We start from the raw sequence: 21,732 nt of genomic DNA on the forward strand, positions 1-21,732 counted from the left end.
TTTTTTTTTTTTTTTTTTTTTTTTTTTTTTTTTTTTTTTTTTTTTTTTTTTTTTTTTTTTTTTTTTTTTTGTTGAAGTTCTTTCTATTTTGAATGTTCCTTGTTCTCCATTGTCCTGGACTCCATGTTGTTCCAATTGGGTTTGAGCTCAGCTGTTGTCGAGAAATGATTCTATGTATTATGATTGTAAGATCCCACATCAGTTGGAGAGGGGAACGAAACATTCTTTACGAGGGTATTCAAACCTCTTCCTAGTAGACGTATTTTAAAACTTTGAAGGGAAGCTCAGAAGGAAAAACTCAAAAACTACCATATTTGCTATCAGTAGACTTGAGCTATTACAATTATAGATTTTAAGTAGGTTATGCTTTAGTTAAAAGCTATCAGTACAAATGAGAAGAACATGAGAGCTCCTCCTTATAATTCACTTCCCAGTACAAATGCAGGGTAGAGTACACTCCCTCGTTTTCCCAGAACTTTTTTTCCTTCACTTGTCCAACGTTGTTATTTATCTTTGAACTGTGTTCCCAAATCCACAAATGTTATGATTAGGCACAGAAGATTCAATATAATGTATATGAATAAGGCCATTAGTAAAGATCTGTTCATACCTATTCTGATATCGTGCATGGAAGTTATTGTGAGTTGAAAATTCTTTTGTTTTCAGGATGGGACCAAGGGTTATTGGGAATGTGCGTTGGTGAGAAACGGAAACTGAAAATTCCTGCAAAGTTGGGGTATGGACCGCAAGGCTCTCCACCAACCATACCAGGTATTTCATTCAATATAAGCCTATTTAAGAAGATAGAAGTTAATGGGTTTCTTCTGTTTGTATAGAAATATTGCTCAAGTTTCAAATCTGATCCTTATATTATGTCATTTTCACTTCTTGGTCCCTATGTATGCTTCGTTTTATAGTCCATTGGGTTTTATAAACACGTCCATTCAATCCTCGACATTTGTTATCGAGTTCAATATTAATGAGAAGCTGACTCATTGTAGGTACTTTGAAATAACATAAGGTTCCACTAGAAATGTTTAACTGGTTTAGGCACATGCCCTGCTCTGACACGAGGTCGAGGATGTCGTTAGAATCTTTTTCTTTTTCTGAATGATGTGAATTTACTTACAGGTGGTGCAACACTTATATTTGACACTGAGCTTGTGGCTGTTAATGGGAAGCCATCAAGTGGTGGAAACTCAGATGATGATGACAGAGAACTATAAGTCTAAAGCAACTATTCTACCACTGGCTAGCGAGCCCCTTTGGTTTCTCCAAGTTCGATATCTTCCATCTTCTTGCTTGTTCTTCTCCACCTTTTTCCTTGTTCTTCCTGGTATAACCCCAGATCTCAACTTTTAGGTACTTTTCTAGAGGACGGAGGATTTGCTCCATGAGATACCCTCTAGTTTAGACTTCTTTGATGCTAGTTTTTATGTTTTATTGATTTAGATGCCTTTAAAACATTAAACTCTTATCTATGTTCTCTGATTAGAATGAATCATTTTAAGTTTAAAATGCTGTTGAAATCTTAACAATTCTTGGGTACTTTCATTAGTTTTAAATTTCAAGCGTAAAGAGATCTTGAAATTCTTAGAAGGTCGTTGAATGCTGAATTCAGAGTGTTGGATTTCTGCTCTTAGATTTAGATTTGGAATCTAAATTTGACATTTATTGGAATCTAAATTTGACATTTAATGATCTTAATATTTTCGTAGAATCTAAATTTGACATTTAATGATCTTAATATTTTAGTATATCAGAATAACTTCAAATACTTGAAGGATGATTAAACCAACTCAATTGAGAAATATTATTTATTAATAATAATAATCAGAAACTAAAATTATTTTATATTGTTTTAAATCAACGAATCTATTAAACATAAAATTTATATTTATATTTATTAGATCATTAGATCATTTTATTGGGACTTAAGTTTATCCTAAAATATTAAAAAAAACAAAAAAAAAATGATACAAAAGTGCAACAAAAATAGAATTTAATTCTAAAATAGAGCAGTTTTGAAGTCAAAAGATAAAGTCTATAATTTAACTTAAAATATTCCATTAAAAGAAAAAAAAAAAAACAACAAAACAAAAATGTTACAAAAAAGTGCAACAAAAAATACAATTTTAACCTTATATTGAATGTTTTGATTTTTTCTTTAATCTCTCTCTGTGTCTAGAACCATCCTCACCATTCGTGGAGCTTCCTTTAGAATAATAATCACAGTTCATTCAGTCTTGAAACTCTCTAAAAACCCTCGTTTCCTGTCTTCGTAGAAGTTTCTAGAACCCCACTTTTTCTTCCCTATAACCCCTCATTCTCCAGCCTCCTCCTTCCGTTATCTCACTCATCTGAGCTCAGACCTACCTTTGCTCCTTATTTCGAATCCTTTGATCTTTTCGTTGGTTCTCTGTTCTCATTTTACCCCACATGGATGAGGATTTTGATATCCCTGCTGCGCCTGACATGAACGACGACTTCGATCTTCCTGATGAACCCGCTGCGCTTAAGGTTGGGGAGGAGAAGGAAATTGGAAATCAAGGGTTGAAGAAGAAGCTTTTGAAGGAAGGTGAAGGATGGGTCACTCCTGAAAATGGCGACGAGGTTGAAGGTACGTCACCCACTATAACCTGCTACTGATCTTTCTATTTTTCGATTCTGAGTTTTTGGGTTGTTGTTCTTTCTGTTCTTAATGTAGTTCACTATACTGGGACTTTGCTGGATGGGACTCAGTTTGATTCGAGCCGCGATCGTGGCACCCCGTTCAAGTTCACTCTTGGTCAAGGTTAGGCGAATTTTATTGGTTCAATGTTTCTTTTATTTCTTAGCATTTGGCCAATTTTAATGGGAATTCAACTACATTGCTTCTGGCTGATTGTATGTTGCTTATTTTCCTGTGTGGTATAATGGAGTTAATTTCTGTGAGATGAAATTTTAGATGCCCTAGAATGGTTTATAAACAACGGGCGGCATGTGTAAGGGTTGTGTCAATAATGAGTACTTGATTATTTTGCCCATTAGGATGGGAATCTATTTTCTTTCTTTCATTTTTCTTTGAGGGCATTCACTACTAGCATGCCTGATTTTGGTAGTTGTGAGATCCTACATCGGTTGGGGAGGAGAACGAAACATTCTTTATAACGGTGTGGAAACCTCTCTCTAATAGACGCGTTTTAAAAATCTTGAGGGAAAATCCAAATAAGACAATGTTTGCTAGTGGTGGGCTGTTACAAATGGTATCAGAGCCAGACACCGGGCGATGTGCCATCGAGGAGGTTGAGTCCCAAAGGGGGTGGACACGAGACGGTGTGCCAACAAGGATGTTGGGTCCTGAAGGGGAGTGGATTTGGTGGTTCTACATTGATTGGAGAAGGGAATGAGTGCAAGTGAGGATGCTGGGCCTCGAAGGGGGGTGAATTGTGAGATCCCACATCGGTTGGGGAGGATAATGAAGCCTTCTTTATAAGGGTGTGAAAACCTTTTTCTAACAGATGCGTTATAAAAACCTTGAGGGAAAGCCCAAACAACTTGGAGACTTGGGCTGTCACAGTAGTTCTCTTGGTTTCTGGCTCATGGCTCAGGCGCTTTCGTTCTTGAATGCTCGTTCATGTCATCTTAACTTCCTTTTTCTTTTCTCTATTGTGCAGGACAAGTGATCAAAGGATGGGATCTGGGTATTAAAACAATGAAGAAAAGTGAAAAAGCTCTTTTCACCATTCCTCCTGAACTGGCATATGGTGAATCTGGCTCCCCACCTACCATCCCTCCTAGTGCGACATTGCAGTTCGACGTCGAGTTACTATCTTGGACAAGCGTTAAGGACATATGCAAGGACGGAGGAATATTCAAGAAGATCCTAACTGAAGGGAACAAATGGGATAATCCGAAGGACCTTGATGAAGTGCTAGGTGGGCACATAAGTTAACTTTTTCTGTGCATGTCATTTATCATGCAATTGTTCTTGTCTTATAGCTGTTCTTTTCATGTCATGTTACTGCAGTTAATTTTGAAGCTAAGCTAGAAGATGGAACTCTTGTTGCCAAAGCTGATGGAGTGGAATTTACCGTTGGGGATGGTAATTCTGCTCCTTTGACTTTGATTGAGTAAATATGTTGACTTTGATTAGGACAAAGATGTTCTTGTCAGTGAATCTCAAGTAAAGTGTACCTCAAAACAGGTTACTTTTGTCCTGCCGTTGCGAGGGCTGTAAAAACCCTGAAGATAGGCGAAAAGGCGCTCCTCACGGTGAAGCCACAATGTAAGTCCTCAACAGATGCTGCTCCCCAAGTCTAGATTCATTCAAAACTTTCTCTTACATTCTTCTTTTTGTTGTTATAGATGGGTTTGGGGAGAAAGGTAAACCAGCCTTGAGTAACGAACGTGCAGTTCCACCGAATGCATCGCTCGATATTACTTTAGAGTTGGTATCTTGGAAGACTGTTTCAGAAGTTACCCCTGACAAAAAGGTTATCAAGAAAATTCTAAAAGAAGGAGAAGGGTATGAGAAGCCAAATGATGGAGCCATTGTGAAAGGTTAGTTTCTAGTAAACCCAAGTTGATATGTATGCTCCGAATGCTAACTCAAGAACTGAATTGCAGTAAAATTGACTGGGAAGTTGGGAGATGGCAAGGTATTTTTGAGGAAGGGATATGATGATGGTGAAGAGCCATTCGAGTTTAAAACAGACGAGGGTACGTGTATGCAATGATATCATATTCTGTTTTATTTGATGCCCTCTCACTGGACTTTTTTACGACTTGTAATCTAGAACAAGTGATCGATGGCCTCGACAAAGCCGTGGCGACAATGAAGAAAGGAGAGATAGCCCTGGTGACAATAGCACAAGAGTATGCTTTTGGATCGTCCGAGTCACTACAGGAACTAGCTGTAGTTCCTCCAAACTCAACTGTGTATTATGAGGTCGAGCTGGTGGCTTTTGACAAGGTTTGTACGTCGTTGTGCAAACACGGGTACTCAGCTTTCACATCCATTTTTCATGTCTTATAACGATCTCATAATTATACTCGTTTCGTCAGGAGAAGGAATCATGGGATATGAATAACCAGGAAAAGGTTGAAGCTGCTGGTAAAAAGAAGGAAGAAGGAAATGTGTTGTTCAAGTCAGGAAAATTTGCTAGAGCTTCAAAGAGATATGAGAAGGTGAGTAACTATTCTACTTGCAATGTGAGTTTATGAATGGAATATAGACTTATGTCGACTTGTTTACCGCGTTGTTCTTTCGGGCAGGCGGTGAAGTTCATCGAATACGATTCTTCGTTTAGCGAAGACGAGAAAAAGCAGGCGAAGGCGTTGAAAGTTGCATGCAATTTGAACAATGCAGCTTGTAAATTGAAGCTAAAGCAATACAACGAGGCAGAGAAATTGTGTACCAAGGTGATCCAAGGCATATCTTCTAAACAAATTCTTGTAGAAACTATTGGTGTAAGTAACCTTCTCTCAAATGGCTGCAGGTGCTGGAACTTGAGAGTTCAAATGTTAAGGCTCTCTATAGAAGGGCTCAAGCGTATATCGAACTAGCGGATTTCGATTTGGCTGAATTTGACATCAAGAAGGCTCTCGATATCGATCCGAATAACAGGTATGTACCGTCCTCCTTCTCTGCAATGCTTGAACACTCTGTTGCTTGTAGATTCTTGTCAAGTCATTCATGGTGATGGTATCAGGGATGTGAAATTGGAGTACAAAACACTGAAGGAGAAGGTGAAGGAATACAACAAAAAGGATGCCAAGTTCTACGGCAACATGTTTGCCAAAATGAAGAATTAGAATCAGTCTAATCCAAGGAGGAACCAGAAGAAGCCGTGCCTGCATTCCATACACGAGGCAACGGCCAGTGGTCAGCCTGTGAGTTCAATATTCGGTTCGGTTCGAAGGAAAGTCGAGTGGTTTTCCACTTAACTCACAGTAGTTTTAACTTGAGGTTTGAAGTTTTAGAGTTTTGAACTAAAAACAGTGGGATGGTTCCTTGTGGTTTCAGAGTGAGATTTTAACCATTTTTATTATAATGAAGTTGTCCAACTCAATCTCTCTTGTAAGACTCAGATTTTAATGCCATTTCTATTAGAGCATTTGCAAATGGTAGTCAGCCAAAGCATTCAAACATGTTCCAAAAACATGTTCCGATGTCTATTTGAAACCGTGTGAAAACTCGAGATAGGGTAAAAAGAGATTTTTTTCAGTTCTCTAAATGGGGTAGAGATGGAGATTATATTCTCCGACCCGGGGATGGAGACAAAGATAAAGATAGTTTTCTTGTTTTCTCCGGACATGGAAAATAAACAAATAGATGCCCTTAAAAACACTACTAATAAGTAGGGGAAGCAACAAACTTGGTTGACTAAAAAAGAACTCAAGTTTCACAACATCAATGAATTTCAACACATGCAATGAAATTATAAGTTCATGGTACAGAAATCATGAGTTTGACAAAAATAAAGAATACAGGTTCCTCTAACCTCGGAACATCCTGTTCCTGACACCTGCATGTATACAATGTTCTATTTTATCACAATCTTTCCCCACAGTTTCATGCTCCTTTTTTTTCCCCTCTATAACTTAACCATCTCACATCATTTGCTCGACTTGAACCGATCAAGACTACGACGCCGATCTCAAATACACGAACAAGAAGTGATCAACAGTTTCAATCGAGAGCAAACGAGCTTAAGAACACTAACTGAACTACTATGGTTCTGCGTAGGTCACACATGACCTGTGAGTAACCTATCTGCATGAACTAAGTCCAAAATCTTAACAACAAAAATTTAACTGACCTGCTCTCCAATTAAATCAAGACCCACTACTAGAAAAGAGATACCCTGAAACAATAGGAAGTAGAAGTGAATTCCTTGAGCAGACAACAGACTTCTCACTGAGGCAGTCAACAAAATGACTGCAAGAGCCAATTCCTTCCTGTACAGACGATTTCGTTTGTTTTTCCCTACTTTTTTCGATATCTCGAGCTTGGTCAATTCCTGCAGACCTGATTCCGAGGAAGATCGATGAAGACTCGTACCCTCAACTAGAGGTTCTAGTTCCTTTTCCAAAGCAACAAGATTGTTTTCAGATGATCTTCCTAGTTTCTTTGTTACTATCCATTCGTACGAACTTCCAAAGCGGAACAACCCCGATATCATGGCATTGAATTTGGTAACGGACATAGTGTTTTCGAATAGAAGATAGGGGACTAAGAACGGAAACGAACGCGGTGCAGGAAGAATATTTAAGATGGACATGATTCCGGGCACATAGCAAACAACCCAAGCTGGAAGATGAGCTTCTGGAAGGAACATGGAGAGGGGGAGAATTATGCAGAATAAGGTAAAGGAATAGAAGGGAAGGATGAGCTTTCGCAAGAGGAAGAACAGAAAGATCAAATTAGCTTTCTTCTTCCAACTCACCTGGAACATGAAAAACCAGTGTTAGCAAGTAGCAAGCATCAAACTAAGCATTTGAAGTTCCATACCTTTGATTTGAGTACATCAAAGAAGCACAAACGAAATAGCTGCATCGGGCCCGAATGCCACCGGTGCTGTTGTTTCTTGTACGCTTCGTATGATTCTGGAAGTTCACAAAGGCACTGAAAATTTTAACGGTTAGAAAATATCGTCACCGAAAACTTTGCGATGAAGTTCGAATGCATACAAGAAATCGCACACCTTCACATCATTTAGATATATGAATTTCCAGCCACAAAGATGAGCACGGACTGCAATATCCATGTCCTCGACCGTTGTTCTTTCTAACCAGCCCCCGCATTCTTCCAGAGCTTTAATTCTCCAGACTCCAGCAGTTCCATTGAAACCAAAAAAATTGATGAACATGCCATTAACTTGCTGCTCGACCTCGAAATGGAAGGATAGATTTATGTTCTGCAATCTCGTGAGCAAGTTTTCGTCCTTGTTCACGAACGACCACCTTGTTTGGACCAATGCAAGTTCATCATTCCCCTAATGGATAAAATGTAGACGTTTTATTGTTGTATCAGAGGCCTCTCCTAAACTTATGAAAAATATTGTATAATATATATATGTATATATAATAGCTTAACGCAAATGACATGTAGAAATTTATTAACAATTCCGAGAATTCTCTTGTAACAGCCCAAACCCACCGCTAGTAGATATTGTCCACTTTGGCCCGTTACATACCGCCGTCAACCTCACAGTTTTAATATGCGTCTACTAAAGAGAGATGTTTCTACACACTTAAAAGGAATGTGGGATCTCACATCGGTTGGGGAGGAAAACGAAACATTCTTTATAAGGGTGTGGAAACCTCTCCCTAGCAGAAGCATTTTAAAAACCTTGAGGGGAAGCTCGAAAGGGAAAGTCCAAAGAGAACAATATCTGCTAACGGTGGGTTTGGGCTATTACAAATGGTACCAGAGCTAGACATTGGACGAAGCATTTTTATGGTGTGGAAATCTCTCCCTAGTAGACGCGTTTAAAACCTTTTGGAGAAGTCCGAAAGGGAAAACTCGAAAAGGACAACATTGACTAGCAGTGGGCTTGGGCTATTGCATCTCTCAATACCCATCTTGCAGCTTAGAAGGATAATCAATTCAATTACCTTAAAATGTGGAATAGTTTTCTTTAAAAAGTCTGGTCCAGGCTGAAAATCTGCATCAAAGATGGCCACGAACTCGTAATCTTTAACGTAATCGCACCCCATGGCAGATTTGAGATTCCCTGCCTTGTAGCCCGTACGTATGAGGCGGTGTCTATACAATATCCGGACACCTCTCTGTTGCCATTTTTGTACTTCAGCCTTGATAAGCTGTTGAACATCTAGCTCATCAGAATCATCTAAAACCTGTATGAGCATTTTATCCTTTGGCCAGTCCTGAATACAAACAGCTGCAATAGATTGTTGATAAACCTGTCCCATCCACCAGTCAGCGTAAGTATGAAACAGATATCAAAGCAACAAGACTTACAACAGATATCAAAGCAACAAGACTTACAACAGATATCAAAGCAACAAGACTTACAACAGATATCAAAGCAACAAGACTTACAGATTAGAATGCCAATGGAAATAACAAAAACATCATTGGCCTTTTAAGAAACATCCTGAAAACCCCTTCTATTCAATACAGCTCACAATTCATTAAACGTGACGAAGACTAGTTACTCACCCAGCTATCCATATGAGATCCCACGTCGATTGGGGAAGAGAACGAAACATTCTTTATAAGGGTGTGGAAACCTCTTCCTAGCAAACGCGTATTAAAACCTTGAGGGGAAGCCCGAAAGGGAAAGCCCAAAGAGGATAATATCTGCTAGCAGTGGGTTTGGGCCGTTACAAATGGTATCAGAAGCCAGACACCAGGCAATGTGCCAGTGAGGAGGTTGAGCCCCATCGGGTGGACACGAGGGGTGTGCCAACAAGGACGTTAGGCCCTGAAGGGGGGTGGATTGGGGGGTTCCACATCGATTGGAGAAGGGAACGAGTGCCAGTGAGGACGCTGGGTCCCGAAGGAAGGTGGATTGTGAGATCCCACATCGGTTGGGAAGGAGAACGAAACATTTTTTATAAGGGTGTAGAAACCTTTCACTCACAGACGCATTTTAAAACCTTGAGTGGAAACCCGGAAGGGAAAGCCCAAAGAGGAAAATATCTAGCGGTGGACTTGGGCGTTATAGGGAGAGTAGAGGACACCGAGTAATGAGTACCACTTTTCAACGTCCTCATTGTTAAATAGTATATTTAAGAACCTTGTGGACAGACGTAACTATTCCAAATTTGAGAGGAAATAACGGAAGTATCATTCAAAAACTGCTCAGCACTAATTGAATGATTCATAAAATCACTCCTAAAAAACTAAATTTCTTAACAACAGCCATGAACTATCACAAATCTACAACCTACATTATCAGATATGAACAACACATGCAACAATAACATAGAGAATGGAGTTAAAGAGGGGTGAAGGAACACCTACATCTTCTTACCTCCCTCTCGTTGCACATGGGAATCTGCACCAATACCATTGGATAATCCTCAGGACTAGCAGCGTTTTCGCCCGTGGAAGAGTACTCGAACGCCGCAACGGGCTTCAATCGCCTGAACTTGATCCAAAAACACCCCAGCATTAGAAGCAAACGATCCACTGACTGGATCAGGAACAATACAATGCAGAGATTGATCAAGCATTGCAGCGATGGAGACAGGTAATTTCCCCGAATCTGAAGCCAATTAGCATAGAGAAACCCTATGAATCCAAGCACCTCCGCAGAAGCAGAACTCACAGAAGGGGGGCTGAAATGCCAGCCATTGAAGTACGCCACAAGCTCAAAAACGAGCAATAGAAGCACTACAATCAAGAACACTTTGATAATCCTGTAGAGCCGAGACGTGGCTGAATCAGCTGGTGAATCGGGCGATGAAATCCGACGATTGGCAGTGCGGACTAGACAAACGATACCATTCGTGATTGAAGCCAATGAACCAGCAATCTGCTGGAATTTCAACAGCCAAACCCACGAAATCTGGCGGGCACTCCTGGTCCTCGCTCGGTCCTTATCGGCCATCCGATCTCCAGGGCTCCCAGAACTCCGGATCTCAACGGAGAGAAATGCAGGCGAAGTCGATAAGTTGTCGGACTTTTCCAGCAAGAGTTCGTCATGGTTCCTGTCTCTTTGCTTGTTCCACCATTCTTGGAACTCATAATTCGGAGTTCGAGACATTCAGAAACCCAGAAATCAAGAAGAAAAACCAACAAAATCACAAGACCCAGATCTCTAATTCTCTTCTTCAATCAATGGGAATCAGTAGTTCATCATGCCAAGCAAAACCCAGAAAAGAAAACTAACAAAATCACAAGACCCAGATCTCTAAATCTCCTCTTCGATCAAAGGGAATCAGTAATTCATCTTGCCAAGCAAAACCCAGAAAAAAACCCTAACAAAATCGCAAGACCCAGATCTCTAAATCTCCTTTTCGATCAATGGGAATCAATAATTCATCATACCAAGCAAAACCCAGAAACAAAAATGGAAGAAACTTGAGTAGATGAGACAGAAATGGAAGCTGCGCTGGAAATAGCAGATAAACACACGGTATTTCTTCCCCTTGTTCCTTTACAGTTGGTGTTTTTGATGGTTTTTTCCTAATGGGAAAGTGAAATGTAAAAACTTAGATGCAGAATTTGATGAATGAATGTAGGAGTGAAGAAGGCAGGCAGGCAGGCCATGTGCGAATGCGAGATTCTGAAAATGGACCTTACGCGAGCCTTCACGCGCTGCTTTGCGCCACTGTATGCGTTGGATAGAGTAATCTATTGCTTTGTCTGCGCTCCAATTCTCCACGCTTCCATTTTTCTTTCCAATTTGCCATTACATGAGCATGGCACTTGTCTTTTCTGTCTCAGATTATTACCATTTTGTTGTACTTTGCATACTCATTTTTGAAAACTTCCAATTTTTACTTCAGTCTTCATGATCCATTTCTTATAAACAGCTCATTGACTTGTATAAGCAAATTGTTACATCTTTTTCAACGCTTCCTAAATTTCTAGCTATTATAAATGAATGATTGGTAAGGATGATCATAGTAGTAAGGCAGCGGTGGAAGGCTGCAACGATGGTGGTGGTGATAGTCCGTGACAATTGACGCGCCCCACTACTTCTCCTCCTTTATTGCAATTATGAACTCCACGGAACTTTCTCAAAAATTTTTCTTGTAGAGTATGGTTGGAGACGATGGCGAAGACGGGTGGACGAGAGGTCAATTCTTTGCGATTTCCTCTTCAATGTCTGTTGTGGATAGGGCCAAGGTGTGATTGAACGTGTTGGCTTGAAGAAATTCGCTTGGGGAAGACATCGGGAGCTATCAGAGTTGATATAAGGAGAGAACGTCCCGTCAAGTGTGGGTATAGATTTGAACTTGTAAGCTTCTCTAGTTGATCCTCCATTTTGTTGGTGTATTTACTTGAGTTTGACCCATTAGATTCTTCTCGAGTAAATCTACAAGTTTATATAAGGGATCAGAAGCTATTGAGGTCATAGTAGAAGTTGGAAAACGAGAAAAGTTGATCAATAATAATTTTAGTATTTACAATTTAATGTTATACGCAATATGGGAGAGACTTAGGTTTAACGACGAAAATGCTACTAAGAAACAGGGGTGTACATTCAACCCGACAACCCGGACCAGGTTGGGTTGGTTGGACTAGCTTTTCGAGTTGGTTTAGGTTCATTTTTCTGAATTTGAACTTATCCGGTTCGGTTTTTGGTTTATGGACACTTGCTGAGAAATATTATTTGAAATAATTTATTATTTCGGAGAGAATGGGGCTTTGGATCCTTAGGCCCAAGGAAATCCCATTAATGGGCCGATAGAAGAATAGGCCTTTGGATCCGTTAGGCCCACACTTTTACCAGTTCAAAATAATAGTTTATTAATATATAAAAAAAGAGGGAGAATTTACTATTATACCCTACATTTTTTAATTTAATTTTAAATAGTAAAAAGACATAATGAAGTCAATAATATTACCACCAGCTGTGAGTGAAAAAGACTTGAGAAGAAAAGGAGAATAAGGTCATTTTCCTCTAAGATTTTATGAAATAAATAAATAAATAATATAAGAGATTTAGAATAATTTGGATTATTTCACGGCTGACGCGCCGGACGCGTTTTTCACGATGGATTATTCCATATACTCAAAATAATTGCTTTTTTTTTTAATTATTATTACCATTTTAATTCTAAAACTTTAATTTTAATTTTAAAATTTTCACAAATATAAATCTATTAAATATAAATTTAAAAATATTAAAATTTATTTTAAATTTAATTATTATTAAACCTGAAATTAAAAAAATTTCAAATTTACACTAATATTCATCTATTTGTTGAATATAGTATTAAATTTTATGTTGAATGAGAATTAAAGATTTATATTTTTATATCCGATCGATCCCGAAAGAATATATTAAACATTTTTTAAAAAATTAGGACCAAATAGATATCCTTACAAGTTCATTACTAAATTTGTAATTCAACTCAAAAAAATTATTATCTTTCCACATTAAAATTTAAATGTCATATCTAAAATTTTTTTAAAAATAGAAATATCGATAAAACGTTGATGATGATTATACTCGAGTAATAATAATAATAATAATAATAATATTGTTAATATTTTAATTTTTTTTTATGATATAATAAAAATATTGATATATTCTGGGTTGGGGGAATTGAGCATTATATATTTTTTTTTAAAAGAAAAAGCTTTATAATTATTATGTGTGGTAAATAATGATAATAGAAATAGCAATTTCACATACACGTGGACATAATTTGATAATTTTTTATTTAATTTTATTTAAAAAGATTGTATCTCTCATAAATTATGATTAGGATTGATGGGTTAAACATTATAATGTCGTATTATTTGATTGATGAAAAATAAATACAAAATCGAGTTGAAGCGTGTGAAATTATTCTTCCTAATTACTAATTTAACATCTTATTCAATCATAGATTATAGTCGATAATCAATTTTTAAAAAATATTCATATTATCTTTAATTTCATATTAATTTTATATAAACGGCGTACTTGACTTGTTAAGATATTATGTCTTCGACAAAAAAAAAAAATCAAATCATCATGTGTTGAGCCCAGACAAGTTTGACTAATAAGTCAGGGCCTTCCCTCCCTATTTTAAAATTTTGAAGAAATTCATATCAAAATAGAAAAAGAAAAAGAAAACAAAAAACAAAATTTCTCGTGCATTTGTGTAACAACCCAAACTCATTGTTAGCACATATTGTCCACTTTAACCCGTTACGTATTATGTCAACCTCACGATTTTAAAACGTGTTGGTAGAGAGAAGTTTCCACGCTCTTATAAGGGACTGGGTCTTACGTAATTTTATATATAAAGAAAACTTTTTAATTATTTAGAATCTAAATAAATATTGGAAAAGAAAAAAAAAAAAAAAAGTGAAGGGTTGGTTTGAGTCTATGTATTGTCCTAAAAACATTGGTGCATGGTAGGGCCTAAGTTATGAGGCAGATTTGAAGCCTTTTTGCTTCCATTAAGGACATGAATTTTAGGACTTTGATAATGACCATTCACCTATATACTCCTTGTTGCCACTAAGTAACTTATCAAACTCGAAACAATATTTGAGAATTGAGGCATATTTCGACCAATATCCCGATGAAATCAAGTTTATATATAAAGTAATTTCATATCAATCATGTTAGAATACAAATTTTAATGGAACGTGTTCTAAGGAGAATGACTATGACTCCTATCTATCTATAGTGTTTACTACTGATTAATCGTCTTTTTAAAAGACAATAATCATAATGGTGCAACCTTGTGCTTGTCATCTACTGACGGTGAAACAAGGATCGTCTTCGAATAGAGCGAAATTGAGCCGCACAAAGTAAAGTCTGGTAGGAATGGATGAAGAGGAAAATGGAGAAGAGAATATTGAATATAATAATAATTAAGAGAGAGAGAGAGAGAGAGTGAGGGAGGAGTGGGTTAAAATTGAAAAATTGAAAAGGAATAATTAGTTAGTAGGTATAGGGTTACACACTTTATAACATGATTGAGCTTATTATAATTTTAATTATGTAATGGGGACTACACTCTCACATCAACAATATTATATTTTCTCTCTCATCGTTACTATATATTATATATATATATACATTACCACGAATAATCTACGCTCCAATTATAAGTTTCTTAATATTAAATTAAAATTAAAATTTAATTTTATGTTTAATAAATTTTTTAAAAATTTAAATAGACAGAAATTTGTTTAATTGTGTAATATATAAAATAATAATAATAAAAGCAACTTTTACAAGTCCACTAGTGCTTTAATTTTTTTTTTTTTTCTGAATTAATTTTTTTGAAAAGTTTAGATAATAAAGGGTTTTTGATTCATTGGGCCTAGTCACAATCTCACCACTGCCCACCTGGATGCTTCTTTTTTTAAATACCCTTTTTTTTTAATTTAAAATTAGGTGGTAAATAATTTAATTAATTAATTAATTCCCCACCCAATAGCCAATATCTTCTAATAATTCAAATTAGACTTCTCTTTTAATAATAATAATAATAATTTGTTTTTAGAGTATAGAGTGCATTGTAGACAGCTGGTTACAACGTTAAGAATCAAATCTATTTGATTACTTCATAAAATAGCATTGATTTGACATTACCCCAACCAAACATTAATTATTCATTATTCATTATTCATTATTCACTATTCATTATTATTACTACTCCTAAAGTTCATGTTTTTAATTATTATTATTATTATTATTATTATTATATTTATTTTCTTTTTTCTTACATTAAAGGACAAAATGTCCAACACTATGGATCATAAATTTAAAAAAAAAAGACAAGAATTGTAAAAAATAATAATCCCTCAAATTAGCCTTCTTTTTTTTTTTTTTTCTTTTTCTTTTTTGGTTTTTATATATTACAATGTGGTGCTGTACAACTTAGCACCAAATGGACAAACTTGATTCTACAGATTTTAAAATAAAATAAAATACAACAATATTAAAATATAGAATAGAGATTACCCATTTAAAAGTTAAAAAAAAAAAAAAGTCTCTCCTTAATTATTAGACCTAAGAAATGGGATAAATGGGATTTTCTTTTTTTAAATGAATGATTGAAAATTAATCTCTTGTATTTACAACAGCCTTGCCTTGCCTTGCCTTTGTGTATGGTGTTGAATGAAGAGATTCATAGTTCAATTTTCATTTGCTCTGACCCTGCATGATTACCTATGTTGAAGTTTTGCGTCTGGTTTTGGACGAATCCCATTTGAACCATGCTTTGAAGCTCGTCTTCCCCAAAACTTCGATACTATCATACACAAATTTGAAAGTAAAAAGAGTTAGTCGGGTTTTCAGCGGCAAGAACAATCTTAATCTTAACGAATTATGAATTACAAACTACCTGAGAGGGGTGATTTTGGGGGAAGGATGAGTTGAGAGGAGGAGGGTGTTGAATGGGAAGATTTTGGCGTAAAACAGAGTCCAAAGGGTCCACAGAGCAATGAGAAGTGGTTGGGAGAGAGGGATTTGTGTGCCCATAGAACCTTGAACCTGAGGATTCTATTGGGGAAATTTGTGGATGTCTTAAACTGGTTCCCGATTCATACATCTGTCGCAACCCGAACCAAACGATAATAAGATCGAGCATAAACCGAACGAGACGAGCTAAACTCATATTCGTTACACAGTTTTCAATTATGTAATGAATTAAAATGAAATGTTCTATGGTAACAAAGTAAATTAAAGCAGGGCTGATGATTTTACTTGTTTTGAGATCAGAGAATCCACGTTGAAATCCACCCGGGTGGTGGTTGTATTCACAGAAGCCAACTTCATGGATAGAAACTGAAACCAAATTCAAAATCATTCACTTACAAAATCCACATTCCTAAACTGTTTATGAAGTTTTGATTATGTTCTTATTAGTTTTTTACCTCAACTTGGTGTTGTAATGACTGCACATAGTTGATAATCTCATCCAGCATGAGGGCTTTTCCAGTTACCTTGAATTGACCAAAAATGAAAGTTTGCAATGAGATTAATATGGCGAAGAGCTGAAAAAGTGGTATCTAAATTGGCTCAGTTTCTTAATTGCTGCTCTACCTTGTTGCAACCTGGTACGAGATCTTGAAGGAGTTTCATTCTTTCGCTGATTTTCTCTCTTCTAACCTTTAATTCAGAAGAAGAAAATGAAATTTACAGAGATCAGTATGATCATCAGAATCGGAATGAGAATTGTTGAAATTAGTTCACTCACTCTTTCAGCAAGGCTATGGCTATCAGTTGCTTGCCCTCTTCTTGCTCTGACATGAATATAATCTTTTGGAGGTTCTGGAGGCTTGGAATTCTCCTTTGTTTGCTTCTCTTCCGCTGTTTTCTCATCGATTTTCTGCGAATCCTCTTCCGTTTTCATGTTTCCTTTTTCGTTTTCCTTTGGTTCCACTGCTTTCAGTTTCTTTGGAATTTCCTTTTCGGGAGCTTCAACTATCTGCAACAATGGCGGGAAAAAAAAAAAACAAAACGCGAAGCTCAATTTTCATGGAGTGATTTCGCAATTTCAGATGTAGAATTAAGGGATATGAGTTGGAATTTTACCGGTTCTTTGAGTTTCGCCTTTGTAATTGCCTTTCTCTTCCGTGAATTCGGAATCGCCTTGTCCGGATTCGAGAGAGACGATTCATCTTCATGCGATGAGGAATTGTTCTTGTGTTGTTCTAGCAAATTCGTTTCAGATCCGAGGGCTTTGATCGACGGACTACTCGAAACACGGCTTAATTTCTCGGTAGCAATCGGAAGGTGAGATCTGTAATTACCGAATTCGTTCGTCAATTGACGGTCATTGAAGCTCCTACTTCCAAAACACGAAAACCTAGCAGCTCGTTCTGCCAATCCAGGATCGGACGTAAATTCCGCCACACTCGAAGAAGGAGTCAATGCGGCAGTAGAATTCAATTCCAAGATTCTTCCCTCGGAATTCCCGCCTAATTTCCCGATCAGTTGTCTGATCACGAAGCTTTCATTAGTTAGGTTTGAATTCGAGGCCGCTGGAGAAGAAACCATCGAACTCAGAGCCGAATCGAATTGGAAGCTCTGATCAGGAACCGAATTGAGGAAACAATCCGGTGGCGATTGGTGAGAGGAAGAACAGTGAGTAAGGTCTGGAAGATGAGGTTGAGGCGGAACATCCATGGCGGACGACGAAAACTGGTGGTGCCAGGTCGCCATGGAAGGATTGGAATCAAAATGCATGAGAGATTGAGGGATTCCAGTAGCATTGAGGAAGAATTGGTTCTCCATTAACAACAAATTTGCAGAAGAAAGCTGTGGTTCACCCAATTAAGGAAATTGGATTAATGGTTTGGAGGAAACTAAAAGTGAATCAAAAGCAAACTTACAATAAGAAAGAGAGAGAATGGGAAGTGGGGAAGAGGAAGGGGAAGGATTGGGAGAGTGAGAAGAAGATAAATAGAGAAAAGAAAAGAGGGAAAGGAGATTATTTTGTTTTGTTTGACCTTTTTTTAAATAAATAAATTAAAAAAAAAACTTAATTTGTATATATAATTAAAATATTGCACCAATATCTTTACCGAGATTTTGATTTTACTATTTTGGTTCATGTCACGTTCGAGTGAAATGAAGATATATGAATGAACTGAAAAATCACATGATTCTGGGTATACTGAAAGGACATGTGTCGTTTGTGGGAATAGTCAAGTAACTAACCATGTCTGAGGAGAATGTCGAGACACACAGGTATCGAATCTAGATTTCGAATATTGAACATGGGTTTGTAGGAATAGTCATCTAACATAACCATGTCGGATGGAAATATCGGGGCACACAGGTGCTGAATTCAGATTTCAAATCTTGAAGTTGGGTACGTGGGAATAGTCAAGTAATGACCATATTGTAGGAGAATGTCGGGGCACATAAGTATCGAATCCAGATCCCAAATCTTGGACATGGGTGTTATAAATGGTATCAAAGCTCTATCTTTTCAAGTACGTTGTGGCCTGGGGACGAACCAACACAAAGATTGGTGGACATGTGACGCCCGAATAAACGAAAGGGTATTTATTTTCTAATATTATTATTCATAATAATAATTAAACATATTTAATATGTTCAAATATTCCCAAAGTAGTTATTATCTCTAGGCAGTGGAGCAGCTAGGTGGAATGGGGCTACAGGGTCCCATTAAAAATAATCCATGATTAATTTATTAAATAATTAATTTATATATGTTTACATATATATGCATATATTCCTAGTACTGTTGTTCATAATTAAAGTTTTGACCTTATAAAATGCAACTTCGATTAGGGGTATATAAATGAACCGAGATCACATCAAAATGAGACCGATTCTAACGATAAAATGACTGAAAAAAACTTAAAAGAATTGAAAGTCGCTATCTATACCAACAACGTCTACATTGATGCTTAAAGATGGCTTAAATTAGAATTTCCCGTCTTTGGCCCAAAATAAAGTGTGGTTCCATTTACGAAGGTACATCCATACTTTGTCCTTTATAAAGTTTAAGGACGACAACTTTTTCTTTCAAGACGATGACTCATTTTTCACCATAGCTCGTGTTCTAGTGCATAAAGCTGTAGTACAACAAATCCATCAATGTCTAACAAAAGTCATTAGTGCCTGAACTAAGTGGAAGCTGGTGGGTACGTGACGTCCGAACAAAAAATGAATACATGAATAAATCAAAACCATATCCGAATGAGAATGATCTTAAAGATATGACAATTATAAAGTATTTAAAAGAATTAATATGTAACAGCTCAAGCCCACTGCTACCAATGTGAGATCTCACAATCCACCTCCGTTCGAAGCTCAACGTCCTCGTTAGGATCTCATCCTTAAACACAATGCATACAATTAAGTCGTGACACTCTAGGAAGTCATAGTTAATGGCACGATTGACGATGAATAGATTAGATTTGATATACGCAACTGACATAACCCTAATGACAACTCATACACGTAACGCTCTGAATCTCTTACAAATATTAAAATTGTGGTATAAGATCGACCCGAGTAGGGTAGCTAGTTGTAGGTACAAAATCACCCAACATAAATTAAAGTGTACCTTTCGAGTTGAAATTCAAAGCATGGGGGGGTAAAGCATTTGTACATGACAGCTGAAATACAGCAAATTTGGAACCAAACAACAACCTTAGCCCTCTCATTGACCTTTGCAGGAAGACAGCTCCATTGTCTCTAATTCTTTATTGCCTTACAAACGTGTTCTTTCATCCTCCTCAAATTTCTTCCCATTCAATTAGTTTATTACAAAATTTTATTTTTTAAAATATTTTTTTCTTTACAAATCTCGACCTTTACCCTTTATCTCAAAAATACTCTCGAATTATTATTAAGAGTGTACACGGGTTGAATTGGATTAGTCGGAAAAGTCTTTTAAACTCAATCAAAAGTTTAAAATGATTGGGCTGGTGACTCGAGAGACCGAATAAATTCACAACTCAACCCAACACTGTATTCTCGAGTTACATTAATAATTATAATTTTAAATTGGGTAGTCTCTGATTATGTGGTCGTATGAACACCCCGAGTTTTTTATATAAATTTTACGCTATTTTTGCAATTTCCTCTTAATATAAATTGGAAGCTAAATTTGGGAAAGGGCTAGGGTTGTTGGGTGTTGGACCGTAATTATTATTTAGTAAATATGAAAAGAATGAACGATGCTAGCGAAATAAATACAAGAAATATAAATAAATAATAAATGTTATAACCAAATAATAATAATAATAATAATAAATGTATACTTCACTTTTTTGACCCGTAACTTTGAATATTTGAATAATGAACCATAAGCATAAGGTTAAATTACTATTTTGCCCTTGAGTTTGGATCGTTTTTTTACTCCGTTAGTGCAAAGGCTAGTATGTACTCACTCGTTCGATATTAAATTATACGTTAAATTGCAATTTCAGTCCTTAAACTTTAATGTTTGCTGTTTTACAGAAGAAAAATGTAATATTAAAAAATGTTCGTGGAATTTGTAGAAAATTAATAAATAAATAAATAAGGCGCAACCGTTGGATTAACCCATGGCTTTTGGGTCATTGAAAAAGTGCCCAAAAGTACCAAAGTTTAGACCAAACACTTCGTATTTAATTCCATTTATGTTATGGATGCAATTTGTTTCTTCGTTCCTCTCTCCAATCCATATGGGATCTTACAATTCATCCTCTCTTAGGAGTCCAGTATTCTCGCTAGCATACCATCCGATGTCTGACTCTGATACTATTTATAATGGCCCAAGCCCACCGCTATTTGGTATTGTCCACTTTAACCCATTAAAACGCGCCTCTTAAGGAAATGTTTCTACACCTCTATAAAGAATGTTTCGTTCTCCTCTCTAATCGACGTGGTATCTCACGTTACCATTCATAATATTTTTATTAACATTTTTCACATTTAATTAACTTTCATACATTACACTAAAAATATCTAATTTGACTTCTATGATTAATATATATAAATATTAAAATTAGTGATTTAGATTGAGAGAGGTTATTATATATGAAGTTTGATGTGTAAAGCCAAATTTAAAAAGTAATTGATTCCAAACCCCAACATAATGTGCCATCCTGACATGTCTTTACATTATTAAAATACTTACTTATATTTATTGCAAACACCGCCTTCTATTCTATTTGGTCTCAGTATTGTCCGATTCTTTTCTTTTAACAAAAAAAAAAAAAAAAAAAATTATTCATACGTAATATTGAAAAGTCGAGTCATTACATCTTAAGTTATAATGTGTGTGCTGTTTATAAGTTTATGTATATCTCTCCCTAATGAACGCGTTTTAAATTTGATACATCGGGTCAAAGACAGTAAAAACGTTTACAAATTAAGCAATAATTAGATGGGTAGTTAATACTTAATACACAATTATTAGACGTTAATTACAGCTATTACATGTACATAAGTACTTTAGGAAGGACAATTGAAGAGACAAATGCATTACAACTAACATTAATATATACAAAAAAACATCATGGATTATATGTTAGTGAAAGTAAACTAGGTTTTGTCCCTACATGAGCTAAACTTATATTAATTTGTCTTTTTCCTTTTTTTTTTTTTTTTTTTTTTTTTTTTTGAT

At 36.3% G+C, this 21,732-nt stretch overlaps 4 protein-coding genes across 4 annotated transcripts in view; 2 read left to right on the forward strand and 2 right to left on the reverse strand.

Moving 5' to 3' along the window:
* The window catches only part of LOC111456588 (peptidyl-prolyl cis-trans isomerase FKBP15-1-like), a 3,055-nt gene extending 1,534 nt beyond the window's left edge, over nt 1–1,521 (forward strand). The window contains exons 5-6 of the mRNA XM_023098528.1: nt 667–771; nt 1,132–1,521. Coding sequence (XP_022954296.1) covers nt 667–771; nt 1,132–1,226 — 200 coding nt within the window. The 3' untranslated portion in view covers nt 1,227–1,521. The remainder of the gene's footprint in view (nt 1–666; nt 772–1,131) is intronic.
* Nucleotides 1,522–2,202: 681 nt separating this feature from the next.
* LOC111456274 (peptidyl-prolyl cis-trans isomerase FKBP62-like) lies at nt 2,203–6,106 on the forward strand. The gene is made up of 12 exons (XM_023098098.1): nt 2,203–2,620; nt 2,708–2,794; nt 3,657–3,917; nt 4,010–4,084; nt 4,187–4,267; nt 4,348–4,542; nt 4,609–4,701; nt 4,779–4,954; nt 5,047–5,169; nt 5,257–5,403; nt 5,481–5,608; nt 5,694–6,106. The coding sequence occupies exons 1-12, from the start codon at nt 2,440–2,442 to the stop codon at nt 5,794–5,796; spliced, it is 1,650 nt and encodes a 549-aa protein (XP_022953866.1). The 5' UTR covers nt 2,203–2,439; the 3' UTR covers nt 5,797–6,106.
* A 257-nt stretch (nt 6,107–6,363) lies between these two features.
* LOC111456300 (probable xyloglucan glycosyltransferase 6) lies at nt 6,364–11,353 on the reverse strand. Its single transcript, XM_023098129.1, has 5 exons — nt 9,987–11,353; nt 8,602–8,910; nt 7,689–7,979; nt 7,496–7,609; nt 6,364–7,430 (listed from the first exon to the last, which is right to left on the reverse strand). The coding sequence occupies exons 1-5, from the start codon at nt 10,719–10,721 to the stop codon at nt 6,795–6,797; spliced, it is 2,085 nt and encodes a 694-aa protein (XP_022953897.1). The 5' UTR covers nt 10,722–11,353; the 3' UTR covers nt 6,364–6,794.
* A 4,321-nt stretch (nt 11,354–15,674) lies between these two features.
* On the reverse strand, nt 15,675–18,034 carry LOC111456512 (transcription factor bHLH62-like). Its single transcript, XM_023098402.1, has 7 exons — nt 17,175–18,034; nt 16,837–17,067; nt 16,683–16,748; nt 16,514–16,582; nt 16,344–16,424; nt 15,982–16,188; nt 15,675–15,888 (listed from the first exon to the last, which is right to left on the reverse strand). Exons 1-7 carry the CDS (start codon nt 17,874–17,876, stop codon nt 15,766–15,768), a joined length of 1,479 nt encoding a protein of 492 aa, XP_022954170.1. The 5' UTR covers nt 17,877–18,034; the 3' UTR covers nt 15,675–15,765.
* Between the last annotated feature and the right edge of the window lie 3,698 nt (nt 18,035–21,732).

Source organism: Cucurbita moschata, unplaced genomic scaffold, assembly GCF_002738365.1.
Source record: "Cucurbita moschata cultivar Rifu unplaced genomic scaffold, Cmos_1.0 Cmo_Scf00018, whole genome shotgun sequence".
Taxonomy (NCBI): domain Eukaryota; kingdom Viridiplantae; phylum Streptophyta; class Magnoliopsida; order Cucurbitales; family Cucurbitaceae; genus Cucurbita; species Cucurbita moschata.